General features: G+C 40.8%; 1 protein-coding gene across 2 annotated transcripts in view; it reads right to left on the bottom strand.

Annotated features, from left to right (window-relative positions):
* Positions 1-2,004: 2,004 nt before the first annotated feature.
* LOC107557623 (ankyrin repeat domain-containing protein 50-like) overlaps positions 2,005-24,997 on the bottom strand; it is a 23,759-nt gene continuing 766 nt past the window's right edge. Inside the window, exons 2-5 of one of the 2 annotated variants that reach the window (XM_016241102.1) lie at positions 20,761-21,501; positions 16,155-16,372; positions 3,929-7,470; positions 2,005-3,436 (exon numbers count right to left, since the gene is read on the bottom strand). In XM_016241102.1, the coding sequence (XP_016096588.1) occupies positions 3,932-7,470; positions 16,155-16,372; positions 20,761-21,221 (4,218 nt within the window). In that variant the 5' untranslated portion in view covers positions 21,222-21,501 and the 3' untranslated portion in view covers positions 2,005-3,436; positions 3,929-3,931. Of the gene's footprint in view, positions 3,454-3,928; positions 7,471-16,154; positions 16,373-20,760; positions 21,502-24,997 lie in introns of those variants that run through there. The other variant, XM_016241101.1, reaches the window with a different exon arrangement.

Raw genomic sequence — 24,997 nt, 5'->3', positions numbered from 1 at the left:
GTGATGGTCAGACTTTACCTAGCGGCATGAAGAACTGGACGCAGAATCAGCGTTTCTCGTATCTTGTCTTATCATCCGGACTCTGAAAAGACAAGATATTTCATGTGTAAAAGCTTTTGGATATCGCTGGCTCCTTTCTGTGTGAGATCCAGTCTTCAGATACGGGGTAAAAACATCAACACAAAGCATTTTTGTCATGGTGTCTACAGGCTGTGTGTTGAATCGGGACACTGAGTCCATATCCAAACACTGTACAGAGAACTTGAAAAATTATTTTAAGGCAAGACACAACAGGTGAATAGGATGACAATTTAACTACTAGACAGCATCATAACTCTCCTCAGCTGATTAAATCACCATACAATTGTTTTGCATTACACATTTTCTGAAATGTTATGTTTAAATATACAAATAAGGCATGCACTAATTTGCATACATTTCAGGAACATAAATCTGATCATTGGATAAAGTCAGGTTGATCGTTCTCTGATTTTGTTTACATATTTGAGTTAAAGGTTTTTACCGAGGGGATTTTGGATTTCTCTTTTTATCACTCCATAAAATCAGAAAATACTGTCAATGGACAGAAAAATAAACACATTTTCACCATGCTTCTAGGAATAAAATGTTGTATAAATAAGATGCAAATAGAATAAGTGAAATTAAACAAACACTTAAAATGTTTTTTGGATGTTTTCTTTCCACTCGTCTGAAACAACAGATGTTATTGAAGCAAAATAAGGCAAAAACTCAAAATTGACCAGTGCATAAAAAAATCAGTGGGGTTGCCTGTATTGTCTTGCCTTAATCTAAAGTAGATTTGATATTTGTAAAGACAACATGCATGATGCTCACCCACTAAAATCTCTGTCATAGGGTGTTTCCATGCTGCTCAAGTCCCTCCTTCAATGTAAGTTTGTGGGTTTTGTCAAATCAGCAAGAGCAGCAACAATAGTCACGATCGACACCACAAATTAAGAAGAAACGCTTAATGAATTGCTTTGGCAGAAAAGCAGATATGTTTATTAAGCACTTTAATATGTCAGAAAATTCAGCTCAATATAATACAGGAAATTAAATTTCAAAATGTAAAAGTTTTCAATGTACACTGTCAGCTATTTACAATCAAACTTCTCTTGCAATGAACTCCAGGCTCAGAACCAAAACAGCTGAACAAAGGAGAGAGAGAAAAAATAAAAATAAAAAAAAGTGTAAAACAGATGGCTTGAGATTTCTGAATACTGTCCAGGGTTCATCTTCATCTTAAAAGGCTCATTCTCTGTCTGTCCTTGTATAAGGCTTAGTAAAGTGCCTTTCTGTAATTCTTCAGAGGACAAGCTTTCTGATGCAGTTACACCCAATATGGCCTTACTGAGCGTCTCCTCTCATAGCAAACAGATGTCTGAAATCCACTCCACACCCGCCCCGCTCTCCCTCCCCCACAGAGAGCCACGGCTCGGAGACATGAGATCCGGCTTCACAAGACCGTGGGCTTTTTTGTGTTTTAACTTTGGCTTGAGGAGTATACATTTCAAACCCTGTCCTGAAATCCAAATATTACTGCGGTTTGCTTGGCATGAAAAGCACAATGACCTTTCGCTGACCTTATCATCAGAAGTCCCTGACGTCGCTTGCCGCTTTCCCACCGCCGCACAAACTAGGATACGGCTCGTTGCATTTTCTTCAGTCGCTGAGAACTCCGCATTTAGCACCAAACTCTGTAGTTAATGATACACTGCTGTTTGTTTAAATATGCAATTATGTAAATAGAGGAAAACACAAACAAACAAACAAATAAAAGACAGGTCCCACAGGGACTAAATAATGAAGTACGGTAAAGCCAGAGTTACTCTTCTTTAAGGGCATCAATAATGCTACAAACATAATATCGAGTTAAAATGCCAGAGTAAGAGGTTTGTGGTTTATGCCAAAACATAGCACCATGATTTTAGCGAATACAGCACACACGGAGCGGCTTTTTCTCCGAAATAAAAATTTCAAAATGTAAAAGTTTTCAATGTACACTGTCAGCTATTTACAATCAAACTTCTCTTGCAATGAACTCCAGGCTCAGAACCAAAACAGCTGAACAAAGGAGAGAGAGAAAAAATAAAAATAAAAAAAAGTGTAAAACAGATGGCTTGAGATTTCTGAATACTGTCCAGGGTTCATCTTCATCTTAAAAGGCTCATTCTCTGTCTGTCCTTGTATAAGGCTTAGTAAAGTGCCTTTCTGTAATTCTTCAGAGGACAAGCTTTCTGATGCAGTTACACCCAATATGGCCTTACTGAGCGTCTCCTCTCATAGCAAACAGATGTCTGAAATCCACTCCACACCCGCCCCGCTCTCCCTCCCCCACAGAGAGCCACGGCTCGGAGACATGAGATCCGGCTTCACAAGACCGGGGGCTTTTTTGTGTTTTAACTTTGGCTTGAGGAGTATACATTTCAAACCCTGTCCTGAAATCCAAATATTACTGCGGTTTGCTTGGCATGAAAAGCACAATGACCTTTCGCTGACCTTATCATCAGAAGTCCCTGACGTCGCTTGCCGCTTTCCCACCGCCGCACAAACTAGGATACGGCTCGTTGCATTTTCTTCAGTCGCTGAGAACTCTGCATTTAGCACCAAACTCTGTAGTTAACGATACACTGCTGTTTGTTTAAATATGCAATTATGTAAATAGAGGAAAACACAAACAAACAAACAAACAAATAAAAGACAGGTCCCACAGGGACTAAATAATGAAGTACGGTAAAGCCAGAGTTACTCTTCTTTAAGGGCATCAATAATGCTACAAACATAATATCGAGTTAAAATGCCAGAGTAAGAGGTTTGTGGTTTATGCCAAAACATAGCACCATGATTTTAGCGAATACAGCACACACGGAGCGGCTTTTTCTCCGAAATAAATACGTGCGAAGAGTAAACTAAGACTGGTTTCGTGATTTTATGAGTGCGCTGAGAGATTTAAAGATGCGTATACGACGGAGAGTTTGTGATATCTGTCAGAGGAAACAATGCACTCCAGCAGCACATTGCTGTCAGTTGCACTTATACAGGTCAAGACAAAACAAACATTTCTTTTTTTTTTTAAGTAAACTCTGATAAACAAACAAACAAAGCATTAAAAGGCAAAAAAAAAAACTAAATACAATTTAGATGATAGGAAGAAAGTGCATCCACTGCCTATTAAATATTAATGCATTAAATAAAAGCGTCTGTGTGCATCATGGTCACCACAAGAAGGCTGGAGCATCGACAGGCACGAGTATGAATTTGCATCACCGTTGGGCAATAATCCCTCTTCGGTTTCTCGCACGTTCCTTTCTTCTTGAGACGTTCCACAGAGAAGTGTGGAAAATGGTTTCAGTTATTTTGCGGATGAAAGCATTCACTTTGGGACAGTCTCTTTCTGAATGATGAATTAGGACATCTGAAACGGCATCAAAACTACTTGGGTCAGTATTTGAGACATTCCTACAACATGTAGATGAGTGGTTCTTAAACTTTTCAGACCAAGTACCACCTTTGATCGAATCAGGGTGTCTTAAGCACTACCTAGTCGCCAAGTTTCTTCGAAAACCAACATATTTAACTAGATTTAAATTAATATTCCCTGTTGTTTAGATAAATCGTGCTGCCCTTTGCAGTAGAGCATCTAAAAACATGCATATACCACAATAGTAGCATTTAGAGGTTTGTGGTACACGCACCATAGTTTGAGAACCACTGCCATAAGCTTTTTTTAAAGACAAAGGCTTTATACTCTATATAACATATAAAAACTCACTGCTATAAACGCTACAAAATTACAGCTTTATGTAATAATACACTGGAAATATACGCGACAAACTAATAATATTGTGAATGTAAGTTACAAATGTGCTTTCAGCCACAAAATAGTCTTTAAACGTCATGTACTCACCAGTTATAACGGCGTCTCTTTTTTGCAGTTTAACCCAGAGTCCGATCCTTCAATCTGGAGCTGTAGGGCTTGTTTCAGGCTTAATTCCGTCTCTCCTATTGGGTAATTGTCCAGAAGGTCCTGGTGGCCCCTGCTGGAAACAGATCTGGGGACTGAAACTCTCCCAAGAAAAACCTGGTTTCCCTGTAGGTGGTAGTTGGGGTTGGTCATAATACCATTCCTCTTCTTCTCTGCACAGCTCTGGGCCTGAATGTAAAACTGCTCCTGCGATTGGACAGAATCCAGAGTGCTGGATCTTCCCACCATGATCTTACATTGAGGATCTTTAACTGCAATGTTGGACACTGGCTTATTGAGCACAAGCCTTTTATCAAACTGAGTCAGTTCGTACTCAAGAACCTGGTTCTGCGAATAAGAGCCATTCTTGCTCTTCTTCTTCTCATCAGATGTTCCTTTGTTTGAGCAGTTTTGGCCATTCTTGGACGCTTTGGTGGACTTCAGGCCTGGCTTCACCTGGCTCCAATCATACTCGCTGGTTGGAGAGCCAGGCTGAGTGCCGATGGACCTGGTGGTGGAGGAGGGAGAAACGATGGATTGACGACTGCGACTGCGAGGCAGTGAATGCTGCTGGATCTGTTCAATAAAAGAAAGGGCATGGACGCTGTCAATGGGGACAGTCTGGGCAGTCGCAGTGGATGAGGTGGTCCTCAATGAAGAGTTCTTTGAACTTTTGAGTGAGTTATTGGAGAGGGAGGACTTCTGCCGGTCCACTGTTGAGTCTGGAGACTCTGACGGTGAGCTGAAAGCATGAACAGGTGCGTTGGATTGTCCTGGTCCTGCTGAATGCACGTCGCCAGCTCCTGTGCTTCCAGAGCTGCTGGATTTTATAGTGAGTGACTGCACTTTCCCAGCAACCAAAGCGGGTGTTTGCTGCTCCATGGTGTGAACAGGAGACGGGTTGCAGCCATTGAGACTCGTGGCGCCATATTTCTCCAAGAGTTTGATTATGGAGGTGTGACCACCCTTGGCTGCCACTCTCATGGCAGTGCGTCCAAACTGATCAGCGTGATTCGGATCCGCACCATGCTCTAGAAGAGTCTGAACCACATCAATGTGCCCCTCTTGAGCTGCGATGCCCAGAGCTGTAGCACCCTGGTTGCATGTGTGGTCTACAACAGTGCCATTGTCAATCAAGATTTGAACAATCTTTATGTGACCCTGCCAAGCTGCCGACTGGAGGGCGGAGCGTTTCTCATTATCACACGAGTTCACATCTGCATGGTAGTTGATTAGTAACCTGACCATCTCTACATGGCCTTGCCAACATGACACATGCAAGGCCGTTCTTCCTTCCAAATCACTGGCCTCAACATTGGCTCCGTTTTCGAGGAAGTACTCCGCCATGGCTAGCTGATTCTCAAGTGCCAGGATGTAAAGAGTTGGGCGACCATCTGCATCTTTGAAGTCAATATCCGCCCCGTGGCTCAGCAACAACTCCTCGATGTCTCTGTGTCCTTCTAGTGCTGCAACTCGGATTGCATTTCTCCCATCGTACCCTCTCTGGTCAATACACGACTTGTTCTCCAGCAAGATGTGCACACAGTCGTAATGACCCTCTTGAGCAGACAGAATCAAAGGGATACGTCCATCATTGTCAACCTCTGTGCAGCGGGCACCTTGTTCAATGAGAGCATCACAAACTTGTCTGTTTCCCTCAAAAGCGGCCATGTGCAACGGCGTCCAGCCTGCATCATCTCTGTGGTTTTCATCCAGTCCTCTGTCCAGCAGAGTTCGGACGACCTCCACGTTCCCCTGTGCAGATGCAATGCTCAGCACGGTCCTGCCTTCACTGTCGATACTGTCCACTGCCGCACCCCAGAAAAGCAGAGTATTGACAACAGAAGCGTGTCCCATAGACGCTGCAGCAAGCAAAGGTGTTCTCCCATTGTTATCAGTGTGATCAACATCCGCTCCTCCTTCTAGAAGCAGATCAACCACATCCACATGGCCTTCGTAGGCAGCCACCAAAAGCGGGGTCATGCAGTCCTTGTCACAGTGGTCCACCTCGGCTCCACGGTCGATCAGCAGGCTCACGACCGCACCATGGCCTTTGCTGGCTGGCACGCAAAGAGCAGCGACGGAGAGCGCCGTCCTGCCATCCACATCCTCATGGTTGACCTCAGCTCCATGATCCAACAGATGCTCGACAATTTCTCTGTGGCCCATGTATGCTGCAGCAATCAATGCCGTTCGTCCTTCATTATCCGCCTTGTTGACTTCGGCTCCATGCTGAAGAAGGTTGAGGACAATATCTTCATGACCTCCCCAAGCGGCAGCTCTCAGGGCAGTTCTACTGTCAGCATCTGCACAGTCCACTTTAGCACCTGCATACAGGAGCGCAGACACAACTTCCGAGTGACCTCCCCAGGCTGCAGACCTAAGGGCGGTCCAGCCATCATGGTCTGTGTGATTGATGTTAGCATCACACCCGATGAGACAGTTGACCACCTTGGTGTGGCCTTGTCTAGCTGCCAGAGTAAGTGCTGTCTGTCCATGGTTGTCCCCCAACTCCATGTTGGCTCTTCTGGAGATGAGAAGGTTCACAACGTCCAGATTTCCACTGTAGGCAGCATTGGCTAAAAGAGTTCTCCCGTTGGAGTCAGTTTGATTTACTGAAGCGCCATTATCTAGTAGAGTTCGAATAGAGTCCTCACGTTCCAAGGCCTGTTGCAAAATGCAGGAAGAATGGTCATCTTCATTGCTGACGTGAGCCCCAGCTTTGACTAGTAGTTGGAGTACCTCCTGTTCTTTTGGGATTGAAGTGGACAGGGAGTCTTTAGCAGGGGTGCCATTCCACACCATCCACAGGGCGAGATTAAAGGGCTCAATCTGCAGGTTCGAGTTGATCAGGTGGTAGGCAAACTCCTGCACCTCCAGAGGCTTAAGCTGCTTTGCTCTGCACGTGTAACTCATGGCCATCATTCGGTGTCCTTCTGCTGCATTGCAAAGGTATTTTTGTGTGCAGTGTTTAACATCCAGGAGCCATTCAGCAAAGCTGTAGTGAAATAAGATCTTAGTACTGCCAAGTCCATCAATAAGCAACTTGAAGAGAATGTCCATCTTCTTCTGAAAGTCCTCCATTGTCAAAGTCATGTTTTTAGTCCAGACTGCATAATAGAGCTCCCTGACAGTCAGCGGCCTGCAGGCAGCCAGAATCACATTTAGGATTGGCTGGACTTTGGCGAACTGCTTTCTGACAAACAGTCTCTGGCAGAGCCAAAGGTAGAGTCCATTCAGTGTCCCCGGGATGTCTCGGATTTCCCGCAGCATGATGAAGTTCTCAACCACTCCATCAAGAACACGCTCAAGGTACAGGAAGCAGCCGCTGCTCTTGATGTGAAGCTGATTCAGCATCTCTGCTGTCTCCTTGGTGAGGTGTTGTCGCAGGGCCTCCTCCTGGTCTAGGCGGTGGAGGATGTATTGCTGCACATCTTTTACGATGTAGGCCTTCCGTAAGTCATCTAGGCTGATCTTTCTGAATCCTAAAAGAAGGACAGAGACAAAAGGTGATTAGTTTGGCCTGAAGTCCGTACAGAAGATTGCTAGAGTCTTTAGAGATTGCTAGAGTTTTTCTATAGAGAAACTAAGAGACAAAATCTAGAAAAAAAATCAGTAAGATGATAGCTATGAGTATCAGCCTGAGAATGTCATAGCATTTACTGAATTTTAGAAAACTTGGAAACGAGCAGACCACACTGACTTTGCATATTTTATCTGGTGATGTCAGCTACAATCTGACGCATTTTCATAAAAGATTAAGTTTTAGGTAAACAAATTAGATTCGCTTTGGAAAGACGTGTGTTCAAAAATACAAATTTACAGCTGTGTTTGCATACCCCTTGTCTCCTAAATTGCAGAATTCATAAAAAAACGATATAAATAAAGATATATGTATATTTCCCACAATACAAAATAATAACAATTTACATTATTCATCCCATTTACAAAAGTTTTCCCAGTATGTCTTCTTGTTATTAATAAATATTTGCACCTATTGTAGTTTTTGTGTATGTCTCCCTCAATTGTGAAAAGCTCAAAATGTGCTTTTTCTAAAGAACAGTGGCAGCTTCTCTACTCAAGACAGGACCATTTATGTTCATTCAGTTGTTCTTTTGCTTTGTGGAATATATGTCATGTGAAACAGCTTAATCAAGCCAATACTAAATAAAAAAAACTAAATGCATTATTTTTAAATATGTTAAATATCTTGCAGATACCACAAGAGGAATGTAAACTTATGCACTCAACTGTATCAGCAGCATTGCAAACACACACACACACACACACAGGGACCTTCATCTTTATGCACAATATACAAAACTCAAGACCAGCAGTGACAGATAAAGGCATGGAATTTGGAATTTGCCTTGTTTTCTCTAGAAAATAAAACAAGACGTGTAATGATTCCTGTGGCAGAACTAGGTCACATCTGCAACTCCACAAAGTATGAAGCACACTCGAGAGTTTCACATAAACTGTAAAAAGACTTTTTCAAAAAATAAAAAACCCGAACCAAGGGTTTTACAAACAAGCACTTATGCCAACAGATGTCAAGGCATTCTGCTTCAGATAAGTGTGAATTCCATAGTTTTGTTTTCGGGATCGGCATGCATGTTTAACAGCGGCCCAAAGAGCAGATCCAGCATTTTATGCACAGATTTTATTTACAGTTCCCATGGACTCAAGACTCGCTGGGGTCAAAGGAAAGGAAAAAACAAACTCCTCTAAGGTCGTTCACATACGTCTCAATCTTTCTGTAGCCCCACTGGTGGAAGAGCAGCAAAACATTCCTTTTCCATATAGTTTAATTGGTCGCTCACTCATACAATCTATATGAGTCCATGTTCTATGGGAAAGAGGATAAAAATAGGCCTACTTCCTCTCTAAAAGAAGCATGTTTACAACAATCCCAAGTAAATACAATACTCTTTTCAAGCCAAACCCCAGAAAAGTGTTTCAGTCCTTCAAAAAGACAAACCAGCAACACAAAAACAGAATACAGATTACATCTGCAGCATTGGCTAAAAGAGTTCTCCCGTTGGAGTCAGTTTGATTTACTGAAGCGCCATTATCTAGTAGAGTTCGAATAGAGTCCTCACGTTCCAAGGCCTGTTGCAAAATGCAGGAAGAATGGTCATCTTCATTGCTGACGTGAGCCCCAGCTTTGACTAGTAGTTGGAGTACCTCCTGTTCTTTTGGGATTGAAGTGGACAGGGAGACTTTAGCAGGGGTGCCATTCTACACCATCCACAGGGCGAGATTAAAGGGCTCAATCTGCAGGTTCGAGTTGATCAGGTGGTAGGCAAACTCCTGCACCTCCAGAGGCTTAAGCTGCTTTGCTCTGCACGTGTAACTCATGGCCATCATTCGGTGTCCTTCTGCTGCATTGCAAAGGTATTTTTGTGTGCAGTGTTTAACATCCAGGAGCCATTCAGCAAAGCTGTAGTGAAATAAGATCTTAGTACTGCCAAGTCCATCAATAAGCAACTTGAAGAGAATGTCCATCTTCTTCTGAAAGTCCTCCATTGTCAAAGTCATGTTTTTAGTCCAGACTGCATAATAGAGCTCCCTGACAGTCAGCGGCCTGCAGGCAGCCAGAATCACATTTAGGATTGGCTGGACTTTGGCGAACTGCTTTCTGACAAACAGTCTCTGGCAGAGCCAAAGGTAGAGTCCATTCAGTGTCCCCGGGATGTCTCGGATTTCCCGCAGCATGATGAAGTTCTCAACCACTCCATCAAGAACACGCTCAAGGTACAGGAAGCAGCCGCTGCTCTTGATGTGAAGCTGATTCAGCATCTCTGCTGTCTCCTTGGTGAGGTGTTGTCGCAGGGCCTCCTCCTGGTCTAGGCGGTGGAGGATGTATTGCTGCACATCTTTTACGATGTAGGCCTTCCGTAAGTCATCTAGGCTGATCTTTCTGAATCCTAAAAGAAGGACAGAGACAAAAGGTGATTAGTTTGGCCTGAAGTCCGTACAGAAGATTGCTAGAGTCTTTAGAGATTGCTAGAGTTTTTCTATAGAGAAACTAAGAGACAAAATCTAGAAAAAAAATCAGTAAGATGATAGCTATGAGTATCAGCCTGAGAATGTCATAGCATTTACTGAATTTTAGAAAACTTGGAAACGAGCAGACCACACTGACTTTGCATATTTTATCTGGTGATGTCAGCTACAATCTGACGCATTTTCATAAAAGATTAAGTTTTAGGTAAACAAATTAGATTCGCTTTGGAAAGACGTGTGTTCAAAAATACAAATTTACAGCTGTGTTTGCATACCCCTTGTCTCCTAAATTGCAGAATTCATAAAAAAACGATATAAATAAAGATATATGTATATTTCCCACAATACAAAATAATAACAATTTACATTATTCATCCCATTTACAAAAGTTTTCCCAGTATGTCTTCTTGTTATTAATAAATATTTGCACCTATTGTAGTTTTTGTGTATGTCTCCCTCAATTGTGAAAAGCTCAAAATGTGCTTTTTCTAAAGAACAGTGGCAGCTTCTCTACTCAAGACAGGACCATTTATGTTCATTCAGTTGTTCTTTTGCTTTGTGGAATATATGTCATGTGAAACAGCTTAATCAAGCCAATACTAAATAAAAAAAACTAAATGCATTATTTTTAAATATGTTAAATATCTTGCAGATACCACAAGAGGAATGTAAACTTATGCACTCAACTGTATCAGCAGCATTGCAAACACACACACACACACACACAGGGACCTTCATCTTTATGCACAATATACAAAACTCAAGACCAGCAGTGACAGATAAAGGCATGGAATTTGGAATTTGCCTTGTTTTCTCTAGAAAATAAAACAAGACGTGTAATGATTCCTGTGGCAGAACTAGGTCACATCTGCAACTCCACAAAGTATGAAGCACACTCGAGAGTTTCACATAAACTGTAAAAAGACTTTTTCAAAAAATAAAAAACCCGAACCAAGGGTTTTACAAACAAGCACTTATGCCAACAGATGTCAAGGCATTCTGCTTCAGATAAGTGTGAATTCCATAGTTTTGTTTTCGGGATCGGCATGCATGTTTAACAGCGGCCCAAAGAGCAGATCCAGCATTTTATGCACAGATTTTATTTACAGTTCCCATGGACTCAAGACTCGCTGGGGTCAAAGGAAAGGAAAAAACAAACTCCTCTAAGGTCGTTCACATACGTCTCAATCTTTCTGTAGCCCATAGAGACGTACCGTCCAATGCTAAAGCGGCACAGAAACCCTAAACCCCAGGCACATGTGTGTCTTGATTACTTGCTATTTTAACTCGCTCTCTGTACATGCGGTGAGGGTTCTGCATGAATGAAACATCGCTCGCCCTCAGCCGCCTGAAAACATGCAAGCGTCCGCTGCTCCGCGTTTGTAATTACGCCAGTCGAGCAAAGTTTCCTAAAATACACTTGAATCAGCAAACTTCCCAAACGCAAGCGGCCCAATTCAGAGCTGAAGTGTGTGCGTTCCGATCCAAATACAGTGTTCAGATTACACACAAGCGCTTCAGCAGTGTGTTGAGTCAGAGGACTGGGCCGCTCTCACAGAGATAGAGAACTAAAATCATTATATACAAACATAAAATCATGTACAGACATGCTCTCTGCTGCAGACCGAGATGAAAGGCTATCGTGCTATTGTTGACCCAGATGCAATGATAACTGTAGTATAATAGTGCAGTATCTATTTCACTTTACCGCTCAGTGCATGCAGCTGCAGCTTAGTACTGATGTAAATTAAACTGAGAGAGAGAGAGAGAGAGAGAGAGAGAGAGAGTGTGTCTGTGTGAGAGTGTTTTTCTTTCTGATCTGTGGTGATTCCCAGCACTGCAAGTGGAAAATTAACAAAAAATGAAAAAGCATATTACAGTCAACCTTTCTGTCATGAAGTGCCATTTTTAGTGTTTCTAGTTGATCACTGTGCCGATATATACACACATGCACATTAATAATTGAGCAGTACCAATAACAGCTGATAAAAACTGAGCAGCAGATCAGCATATTATACTGATTTCTGAAGATCATGTGACACTGAAGACTGGAGAAATGATGCTGAAAATACAGCTGCGCATCACAGAAATACATTACAGTTTAACAGATACTCACATAGAAAACTGTTATTTTAAATTGTAATAATATTTTAAAATGTTTACTGTATTTTTGTGTAGTTTTACTGTATTTTCTGTTTTTAAATAATGTTCTTGTTAATAATGTTCTTATTTCAAAAACAATTTGTAATTATACACAATTGCATAAATATGTTCTAAGCTTTTTCAAGTTAATAAAAAAAAATAAGTTAATTTACAAATTAAAATTTGAACAGTAGTGACAAAGATCCATATTTTCACTGCATTACAATATCAATCACAAACTTGCTTATTTGATTAGCACAGAAATTGGGCGAAATACTCCTAAATTTTTCAGATTTAAGAAAGAAACTTTCCAAAATCCTAAAAGTTGTTTACTTTCATGTAAATAAGGCTTTAAATAACAGTTTTCCAATGTGACTCCGCTGAACACCACTGTATGTGTGTTTGCGCTTCACTGTCACTGTGATTTGTGTGTGAAATGCTGAAAAATGCTAGTTGTGATAGCATTTTAAACAGCAGAACGATGTCATTCACTCAAATCACGCAGCGTGACGAAGCGTCTGAAGTGATTAACACTCTGTCTGCATATTAGCTTCTGATCAGGTATTGACATTTGTATTAAGAATAACTAATTTGACTGGTTTTCAGCTTAAATTAGATGTTATTGTGCAAACCACACTTCAAACTCATTTACACCGGCAGCAGAGCGACACATGACAGTCCTGCACTGTTTCCCACAGATTAGCCTTTGACCCCTGAGCCCCCGTCGCCATGGGAACGCCACAGAGGTCACAGAGATCGGCCCCTCACACCCAAACACCGCTAACGGTCAAACGTGTTAATGAATAAGCGTGTGCGGGTGAATCTGACATCTGACCCCACTCACAGAAGACGGCTGTCTCAGTCAGACTCTGAATACTGTGATGAAGATCATAAACTGACTCTTACATTTATTCCTTATAGAAGCTCAGCACAACTGTATGTTTTCTGAAACACTCAAATGTCGCTACATCACTGTAAAAATCTCTGTATGAAGTTAAAACAGCTGTTTTCTATGTGAATCTCTGTTAAAATGTAATGTATTTCTGTGATGCGCAGCTGTATTTTCAGCATCATTCCTCCAGTCTTCAGTGTCTCATGATCTTCAGAAATCAGTATAATATGCTGATCTGCTGCTCGAGAAACATTTCTGATTATCAATGTTGAAGACAGTCGTGCTGCACAATATTTTTGTGGAAACGGTGATACATTTTATTTTTCAGGATTCACAGATGAATAGAAAGCTCAAAAGAAATCTTCCATAACATTATAAATGATTTTAGTGGCACTTTTGCTCAATTTAATGCAGCCTTGATGAATAAAAGCATTCATGGGAACGCCACAGAGGTCACAGAGATCGGCCCCTCACACCCAAACACCGCTAACGGTCAAACGTGTTAATGAATAAGCGTGTGCGGGTGAATCTGACATCTGACCCCACTCACAGAAGACGGCTGTCTCAGTCAGACTCTGAATACTGTGATGAAGATCATAAACTGACTCTTACATTTATTCCTTATAGAAGCACAACTGTATGTTTTCTGAAACACTCAAATGTCGCTACATCACTGTAAAAATCTCTGTATGAAGTTAAAACAGCTGTTTTCTCTGTGAATCTCTGTTAAAGTGTAATGTATTTCTGTGATGCGCAGCTGTATTTTCAGCATCATTCCTCCAGTCTTCAGTGTCTCATGATCTTCAGAAATCAGTATAATATGCTGATCTGCTGCTCAAGAAACATTTCTGATTATCAATGTTGAAGACAGTCGTGCTGCCCAATATTTTTGTGGAAACGGTGATACATTTTATTTTTCAGGATTCACAGATGAATAGAAAGCTCAAAAGAAATCTTCCATAACATTATAAATGTTTTTAGTGGCACTTTTGCTCAATTTAATGCAGCCTTGATGAATAAAAGCATTCATTTCTGAGTGGAATCATACTGGACCAGTCATGATTTTATCTATCAGGATCATTGCTGTATTCGCCGTGATGTTACTAGCTAATGTTAACATTTGCCACCAGCAGCCTTTCATTAGCAGACAATGGAGTAATGAGTACAATAAGAGCAGGAGAGTGTTATTCAGAATGTAAACAGAATGAATGTCGATGTCATGTTGACTTTAGAGCAGGTGTTTATAATCTGCGGTTAAATGCATCTGATTTTAATGCTGGACACAAACCACTTTGGGATTTCAGTTGATCTTCTGGTCTAAGGTCAGTGTTTACTGGTCATGGATGTTTACTGTGATCCCCACACACACACACACACACACACACACACACACACACACACACACACACACACACACACACACACACCAACACACACCCACACACACACACACACACACACACAAAACTAAAAAAGCTCACAGAATTTCTTCTCAATCCAGGTGTGATGTCATCAGAAACACAACACAAACAATTGCCAAATGACTGCACAACTGAACATCACAACACTAATATCAGCTTGTGGTTTGCAAAAATAATGAACACATGGCAGATGAAATAGAGAGAAGCTCATATTTTCAGTGTTTTTGAAAGTCAAATCCACAGTGAAGAGAAGAGCATTTACTAAAACTAAACTGTACAGTAAAAAAGAAATCTCATCCAAAAACACATTTACACGTCAATAGCATGGATTCAAATGTCTCAGTGGCCACATACAAACTTGCTCAGCAATGGCTCCTCTGCAGTGAATGGGTGCCGCCAGAATGAGAGTCCAAACAGCTGATAAAAGCATCACAATAATCCACAGCACTCCAGTCCATCAGTTAACATCTGGAGAAGACAAAAGCTGAAACTAATCCAGCATTAAGACGTTTTTAACTAAAATACGAGTCCATAATCCATAATAACTCTTCCTCCAGTGAAAAATTACATATTAGTTTCGAGCCATTTTAAACGTTTTTGTTTCAGCTTTTGTCTTCTCCAGATGTTCACTGATGGACTGGAGTGCTGTGGATTATTGTGATGCTTTTATCAGCTGTTTGGACTCTCATTCTGACGGCACCCATTCACTGCAGAGCATCCACTGCTGAGACACTGATGCAGTGCTACATTTCTACAAATCTGATGAAGAAACAAACTCATCTCAATCTTGACTGACCTGAGGATGAGCACATTTTCAACACGTTTTCATTTTTGGGTAAACTATTTCTTTAAATGACGTTTCAGTGGTGCAAAGAAATCACAGGGAAAAAGGAATAAATGTTGACTCATTCCTGCTGGCAGATATTGTTAGGAAAAAAACCCAGCAAACCAGAACAAGCTCATAATAAACTGAAAAAAATCTAAATGCTTCATACGGCAAATAACGCTTTATGAGCAAAGCCCAAACAACAAGCCAAAAGATGCTTATAATAAGTGCCAACGTAAACTAAATCAAGACTGTTTTGGTGCAAGAACTCTTGAGAAAGTGTTTGTTTTTGTAGTGCCATGCCAGATTCGACTTGAAATCCAAGTGAAAACATTTTAAAAAACGTATACAATGTTTGAGATTAATTTCAAATAAAAAGAAAGAAAGGAGTGCTACAAAAATTTATAAAAAAAAAAAGCAAAGGGTTTGAAGAAACGTCAAAGTAGGAAAATCACACAAAAGATTGAACAAACTCCGTCAATGAGGTGTTTTCTTTCCGACTGAATCCATACAGCAGCGTTTATCTGTCCTCACATAACACACGCTCACGGTCTCTCTGCTCATTAGAAATATTCACACATCTGGTGCGGATTTCCTGCTGCAGGCCGAGAAACTCATCCAGTCTGAGCTCCACGGACGCACACACAAACACACACAACAACACCTTTACTGCCTAGCACTGGGAGACGATATGTTTTCAAATGAACATTAGTCCTAACAAAGAAACCAATTATGTAACAATTCATTTTTATGCAAAGTAACACAATAACAGACTCTCTGATGCACCGCACACACAAACTGTAATTCAGTACAGCTGCTGATTTGATCTGATGAGTGCCGTAAATGTAGGAATAATCAGGCTGAGGTAGAGCGCGTCACCTGTGAAGAGTTTGGTGATGTGTTTGTTCTGCCGGCGTGCCGAGCAGACGAGCAGAAGCCAGGGCGGGAAGAGCTCGTGATGGGCAGCCAGCAGCTCGGCGATGTTTGCTGACCTCTGATCTCGGTCTCCGGTCAAACAGCCCTCGTCCACTGAGTCCAGCAGCACAAACAGAGCCTGAGACGGAGCCTTACAGCCCAGCAGCGGCAGCAGCACACACCTGAGGGACAAACACACACAGATGGATATAGCTTCTTTTAAAACAAAACATTGGCAAAGGAATTGAACTTGGTCAGATTCAGCAGGTTATTTGATAGCGATTTTAAAAATCTGTTTTATTTTCCCCCAAATTTTGTATTTTCCATTTTAACTTTTCTCGATTTCGTTTTATTGATTGATTGTCTGCCATATCAGCTGCAACAGCGATACTCATGGCCAAATTAATAGTATAGTATAAATAGTATTATCATTACAACATAATTTCAATAAATTGTTACAATAATGAAAAAAAAATCAACATACAAAAATATACACTCAAAATAATAACAATATTAACAATTATATAGAATCTTTCAATTTAATGCATAATACAAATTGAGAGTGATTTATGTTTTAATAATCAAAAAGCATATGAATTTATTTAATTTATAAAACAACTGAATTATTTATTTTCAATTTTAACTATAATACAGCCCAATAAATAGTGTTTTTTTTCTTCTGAAAATGGATACGGTTTTATGATTTAATACAAATTTATCATCAAAAAAATGGTGGCAAACAAATAAACAGATTTCCCTATTAAAATCTGATCAAATTGAACAATTCCTTTCATATTTTGGCAAACAAAGATCTGTACAACAGACCTTTATGTTTTAAAATCAGAAGAAAAATTGTTAAAACTGTATTAAATTTTTAATAATTAACGAATCAAATTATTATTACTTTGCAAAGTACATTCTACTGTGCAATAGTAATATTTGTCACAATTTCTTCACGTTAAACCACACTTTGACTTTGTCAGTCTCGGGCTGTAGTGAAGATCTCGGAGTTGCAGTGTGTATCTGATGATAGCTTTTGCTGAAATGCTGATGAATTGATTCAGAGCAGCTCTGGAGATGAAGTTCATGTTTTGCCACAATTCTTTTTATAAATCAAAGAATCACGATTTTGAATAGAAATACTACCAAACGTTAGAATTAGACATTTTGTTAGTTATTTTGAATTACCTTGATGTTTGAGAATTTTTTGAAGCATTTTCCTTGTATTATCTCTGAACATATAATATGTATAATACACTTTTGTACAATCAATTGTACAATTGCACATTTTCTGCAAAAATATTTCAGTGATTTGTTTAACATTTACATCATGTTGACCTCTTCACGTGTGGTGGACTTGGAATAGGATTTTCTTTAGAGTGTTAATAAAGAAAAAGTTACTTGAATCATATTGTAGTTACATTTTCAAGTTGACTAGTTAAAAATCACATACAAAAAAATAATAATTTGAGATTTAAGCCCTATTGTGAAAATGAACTCCATCTTCATGACTCTCATCAGCTGGCTGTTGTCCACTCACTCACTGTTGGTCTCGGTCATTATATCTGCTATATCTGCTGGAGTCACTGCCATCTGATCACTGCAGAAGACTGACATGAGGTTTTGTTTGTTTTTAAATCTGATATTTGTACAGTAAGATCATGACTAATGTGTGTCTGATCTCATCTGTCTCTACACAAGCAGCCGAGATGAAGCAGTCAGATCACTCATCATATCACTGCTCCATTACTGAAACACTGTGTATCTGACCGAACACACAGACGAGTCTGAATGTGGCAGTTCACAGAGTCTCTTTCGGCCCACGTCACACACACATTAACAGAGCGACGCTCAGACACCGAGTGTGTTTGTGCACGTGTGTGGGCGCATGGCCTGAAATCTCCCAGCATGCACTGGAGCAGAGAAACACAGCAGAGAGTCAGGTAGCAGTCAATCAGAACAACAGAGACATGATTCATTTAACTGCAGCAGTGACACACGTCGCTGAATAGTAATTAGGCTTGTCACTACACCACATCCTTATGAACTGAACAAAACCTTACATGTTTTATACTCCTTAATATCACCAAACTACTCATTTATTTTAGCTTGTTGTCAAGGCAACATTTCTCATTTTCATTTAAATTGAAGTACTAGCATAACTCAAATTAAATACACACACAATTCAAAATATTCACAAAAACTATACTAGTGTATCAATGATACTAAGAAAACACCGATACATACAATATACTCATGCAAAGCAAAATATATATTGCAAATCAACAATATTGTCGCAAAATGCATTACTGTCCAGCTCTAATCTGCTAAATGCAACTACTAAGGCATGAAGATATTATAAAACATTAACATCATGACCTTCTGTAAAGCTGTAACCATTTGCATTGTGAGAAGTGCTAGGAAATAACATTGACTAAAAGTCAATTTAGTAGACCCAGGAAAATCAAGAGAAAAGAGCCAGACTCTCATCTGTGCCGCACCATAAACCAATGACACACACACACACACACACACACACACACATACATATATATAGTGCTATAAGTACATTTACATATAAATAATTCAAAATATTCACAAAAACTATACTAGTGTATCAACGATACTAAGAAAACACCGATACATACAATATACTCATGCAAAGCAAAATATATATTGCAAATCTCAACAATATTTTCGCAAAATGCATTACTGTCCAGCTCTAATCTGCTAAACGCAACTACTAAGGCATGAAGATATTATAAAACATTAACATCATGACCTTCTGTAAAGCTGTAACCATTTGCATTGTGAGAAGTGCTAGGAAATAACATTGACTAAAAGTCAATTTAGTAGACCCAGGAAAATCAAGAGAAAAGAGCCAGACTCTCATCTGTGCCGCACCATAAACCAATGCCTGCATAAAAAGACACTGATCAAATTACCCTGATATTCAAACCAGCATGACAATGTTCATGAATCATAATCGATTACATCATTGTTCTGTGGAGACGCAGGCTGAGATGTTCACAGATTCCCAGCTCGGAGAGAGAGAGTCTAGAGTGGTCCGAACCATCGACTACAAACTGCTGAATCATCTCTCGGAGAACGACGGAGACGGACTGAGCTGCACCCTGTTCATCCTTCATTAGTTACACACCACACGACCAGCCCCCAATAAACCCCGTCTGTCCTGGAGCAAGTGAGCAGATTCTGCTTTAGATCAGTGTTCAGTCCACACTGACAAAACGCTCGCATAATAAACAGGTTATCCATTGCATACATTATCATTTATGTATCCGGAATCAGTTCTTGACATGTTAAGATGTTTGAAGATGTCCTGGAATGACTGATCAGCGGTGAAAGCACTTAACCTGCCTGCTGACCGCAGTAAAAACACAGACCCCATCAATAGGCTTCAGTTTACATCACACTGTGCATTATCTTCCACAACACCACCACATGCTCATCTGAGGTCCAGAAGATCATGGCTGGAACCAGAATAAATTACACCTTAACATGCATTCACATAGAAAACAGCTATTTTAAATTGTAATAATATTTCACAGTTTTTACTGTATTATTGATCAAATGTTGAACATTAGAGAGAGAACTGATAGTGAATAGTTGACTCAGAATTCAGATAGATCTTTTAACACAAACATACAGCTCTTACAATCATCTACAGATCTTCCCTCAAATTCAGCAGAACTGCAGAGTTCACAGAGTTCATGTGTGAGCTGCAGGGGAGACCTTCACTCGAGGTCACATCAACACACACGTCAAGAGAAAAGCTCTCTCTCTCTCTCTCTCTCACTCACTCACTCACACACACACACACACTGAATGACTAAAAGCACGTGTGATGCTCGTGGTGTTTCAGTGTCTGCTCTCTCTTTGATCTCCAGAGCTGTCGAGCACTCTAGTATTTCATAGTTTTCACTCAAGTTTTCTGAAATTTTATCTTTATTTATGCAAATAAGGCTATATCTAATTAAATATGCACTCATTTCCAGAACAGAAATCTGAACTTTGTATAAAGCCAGGCTCAAAGTTCTTATCTGATTTTGTTGTCACATTAGAGTTGAAAGTTTTTCCAGAGGGGATTTTTCATTTCTCTTTTTATCTCTCAGTAAATACTGTCAACTGCCAGAAAAAAATACATTATATTTAGGTTAGATTAGATTAATTTGATTATGAATTCAATAGATGACTTAATTTTTCAGAATTCTTTAATAGTTAAATAATATTTTTGTACAAAATACATGTCAAAAAGTATTTTTAACTACTTGAAATCATGAAACCTAAAATGTATAATCAATTTATTAAACATTTAACAAAAATCTTATTTGTAGGGGCCTATGAAATCTGAACTATTTTGGAGGTTTTTGTATCATAGTGCTCTACTTTTGTAGTAACCAGAGGTTCAGTGTCTTGATCAGAGACACGATGAAGGTAGAGTAGTTAATTAATTAAGCCTTAAAGCGCTGAGCTTTAATCACTACACCACCTCATCTGAAGCTGTAAATCACAGATCTACTCCTCTGAATGCTACACGAATGCTGCTCACCTCTTGAACGTCTCAGCTGGGTTTCTCTCGCACTCTCCCGGCTGTAGTGCGCTCTGGACCGCCGGCTCGCTCACTTTCTCCTCGTATTCTGGCACGAGTCCCGACTGGCGTATCTGAGACACCAGGCCGCGGACGAAGCCGCTCACGCACAGCGTGTCCGAGTCCTCGACCCGGCAGAAGTGGAAGCCCAAGCAGTGCTGGTGCAGGCCTCGGTGGATGCCGTGAACCGAACTGGGCCACAGTAACTCCGTACACAGAGCCGTCTTCCCGCTGCCGGGACCGCCGACCAGCAGGACGCCCCACGAGCCGCCCTTCCCCGCCCTGCTGACGGGGTTGAGCGGCTCTGCAGTTCCCGGAGCGCTGAGGTTGCTGGTTTTCTCCTGAAGGCAGTGCTGGATCTTGTGGAAGACCCACTCGCGGCAGTAGAAGCGTTTGCCCTGCAGCAGACTCGTCTGGGCCATGATCTGTGTCCTGCGGGTCAAAAGCGGCACTCAGACGTTACTGGGCATGCTCAAACCCTGAGAGGGCTTCCGTGTAGACACCCGTTCATCATCACGATGAGTCTGAGTGACTGTTCCTCCCTTCGACGATCACAGAGGACCAGTGGACTGCAGAACTGGACGCTGAAGGCGATGGGGTTGAATCCTCACAACCTACACAGCGAGGTCTCCATCAAATCCATCCGTGTCTCTGAGACCACAGTGTTGTCATAATGCGGCTTTAGCGGACTGATGAAACACCCTGAAACAAACAGCACAGTCACCATTAAAGCCAACATGTAATTCACACTGTTTACTTGTAACACACATTACAGTGAACGATCATCTCAAACATGGCACTAGCAATGCAATGGTCATAACTTGAACTGGGGCCGGTTGCATAAATTGTTTAGACTAGTCTTAAAAAGTTAGCAATCTAATTTTTTTCTTCAAGACTGGTCATAACTTTTTTAATTCAGTTATGACTGATTACCACTTGCTAGTTGGTCAAACTAGTTCTTAAGACACAGTCTTAACATGGTGGGTAAGTTTATGCAACTGGCCCCTGGTCAAAATTACATCAAGTGCAAAGTACATTTACATTTTAATAATTGATTCAAAGTATGATGCTTTAGATAAAGCACTGGCCAACTGCATAAATGCAAATAAAAAAAATTAAACATGTTTGCCTTCATAAATATTCATCAACATTTAATAACTTGATCCACCTCTGAAAGTTTATTGTCTTAAAAAAACGTTGATTTGACGATGCCCCAAAACCTCTGTTGTGCAGAACTTTTATTTGATTATACATTCGATAGATAGCATTTTATGAACAATCAGCAAGGACTCAAACATGGCACTAGCAACATAATGGTCATGGGTTCAATGAACTGGGAAGGAATGGGTTCAAAGTTATCGAATGCAATGTACATCACTTTGGATAAAGCATCGGCCAAATGCATAAATGCAAATGAACAATTAATAAAAAGCATGTTTGTTTTCATAATCTTTAATCAATTTAATAACTCATGAAACCTCTGAAATGCCATCAATCCCTCTTGATTTCAAATGTAGCAATGAACACAGCTACATTTGATTTCTTTTGAATCAGTGAATATTCAATGCCATGGGTTTGATTCCCAAGAGAATGCATGAACTGATCAACTCTACACGGAGCGCAATTGTGGGTTTAAATATTAGCATAAATGTAAATGATCAATGAAAACCATGTTCTTCATAATAACTTGCTTGTTCTCTGACATTGCATCAATCCCTCCTACATTATCAGCAAAATAGATTGTAAACACAGGGTCATGCTGACTTTATACTTGTGTAAAACCACTATATTAGGTGCTGACCACCTAAATTGTAATTCTAGAGCATCAGAGGTTTCTTCATTTGGCATGAAATAAACATGCAGCAAGCACTTTGGCCAACATTCAAAAGAGCAACGAACCACTGAAAACACACGCAAACACTGAGCCACAAACACTCCAATACGTGCGGGAGAATCAAGCAGCATTTCAGGTTATCTTAGCAAAGACTTGGAATAAAAGCTACATCTGATGTCCTGAAATGTTGTGGATTGACAATGATTGATACTTTGATGCCCCAAAAATATTGGCGATTGAACTTTATGTCCCAAAAAAAAAAAAAAAGGTCATTGGCAATTTAACTTTTACACCCCAATAATATTGGTGTTTGACAATAGATTGTACGACGCCCCAAAAATGTTGATGAATCATAATGATTGATACTTTGATGCCCCAAAAATATTGGCGATTGAACTTTATGTCCCAAAAAAAAAAAAAAAAGGTCATTGGCAATTTAACTTTTACACCCCAATAATATTGGTGTTTGACAATAGATTGTACGACGCCCCAAAAATGTTGATGAATCACAAATGATACCCCAAAATATTGATGGCTGACAATGATAATCTGATGACCCAAAAAGACAATGGATCCTACGATGCACCAAAAAAATCAAACAAAACGTTAATGATGCACCAAAAGTATTGGTGATTCACTATAACGTTAGCCCAAAAATGCTGACTAGGTTTTGTCTCACAGCCAGAGTTTCCAAATGGAAAAATGTCAAGTCATGGCTGTCGACAAATAATAAAACCAACAAAGCCTGAGCACCACAGCTACTGAACAATCACGGGATCTCTAGAAAACAGGAAGTTTGTTTGACAGGAAGTTTTCAAATCGGTCAACTATCTTTACTCTCTTTCTGAGGACAGTAGCTGCTGATGCTAATAAGTTATATCACTATAAGGCATCACTGTAGTCGCTATTGTTTTTAACGGAAGCTCTGGTTTATTGTGAGAGCCGGAATGAATCCGAGCGCTGTTCCAACGGATCTTTAGACGCCCATCAAAACAAACCCGTTCAAGCACCCAGCAGAGCCAACGAAACCAACGTAAGTTACCTACAGTAACGAGTGACAAAGACTCTGAACACACACCACTCACACACACACACACACCACTCACACTCTCTCTCTCTCACACACACACACACACTCACTACACACACACACACACACACACACACACCACTCACACTCTCTCTCTCTCACACACACACACACACTCACTACACACACACACACTCTCTCTCACACACACACACACACACTCACCACACACACACATACACACACACACACCACTCACACTCTCTCTCTCTCACACACACACACACACTCACTACACACACACACACTCTCTCTCACACACACACACACACACTCACCACACACACACATACACACACACACACCACTCACACTCTCTCTCTCTCACACACACACACACACTCACTACACACACACACACTCTCTCTCACACACACACACACACACTCACCACACACACACATACACACACACACACCACTCACACTCTCTCTCTCTCACACACACACACACACTCACTACACACACACACACTCTCTCTCACACACACACACACACACTCACCACACACACACATACACACACACACACCACTCACACTCTCTCTCTCTCACACACACACACACACTCACTACACACACACACACTCTCTCTCACACACACACACACACACTCACCACACACACACATACACACACACACACCACTCACACTCTCTCTCTCTCACACACACACACACACTCACTACACACACACACACTCTCTCTCACACACACACACACACACTCACCACACACACACATACACACACACACACCACTCACACTCTCTCTCTCTCTCTCACACACACACACACACACTCTCTCACACACCTCACACACACACACACTCTCTCTCACAGACACACACTCACACACCTCACACACACACACACTCTCTCTCACAGACACACACTCACACACACACACCTCACACACACACACACTCTCTCTCACAGACACACACACACCTCACACACACACACTCTCTCTCACACACACACCCACTACATCCACACACACTCTCTCTCACACACACACCACTCACACACACTCTCTCTCACACACACACACTCTCTCTCACAGACACACACTCACACACCTCACACACACACACACTCTCTCTCACAGACACACACTCACACACCTCACACACTCTCTCTCACAGACACACACTCACACACACACACCTCACACACACACACACACTCTCGCACAGACACACACTCACACACACACCCCTCACACACACACACACTCTCTCTCACAGCCACACACACCCCTCACACACACACC

Source organism: Sinocyclocheilus grahami, unplaced genomic scaffold, assembly GCF_001515645.1.
Source record: "Sinocyclocheilus grahami isolate Dianchi unplaced genomic scaffold, SAMN03320097.WGS_v1.1 scaffold612.1, whole genome shotgun sequence".
Classification (NCBI taxonomy): domain Eukaryota; kingdom Metazoa; phylum Chordata; class Actinopteri; order Cypriniformes; family Cyprinidae; genus Sinocyclocheilus; species Sinocyclocheilus grahami.
This window is presented reverse-complemented; position numbering and strand designations above follow the sequence as displayed.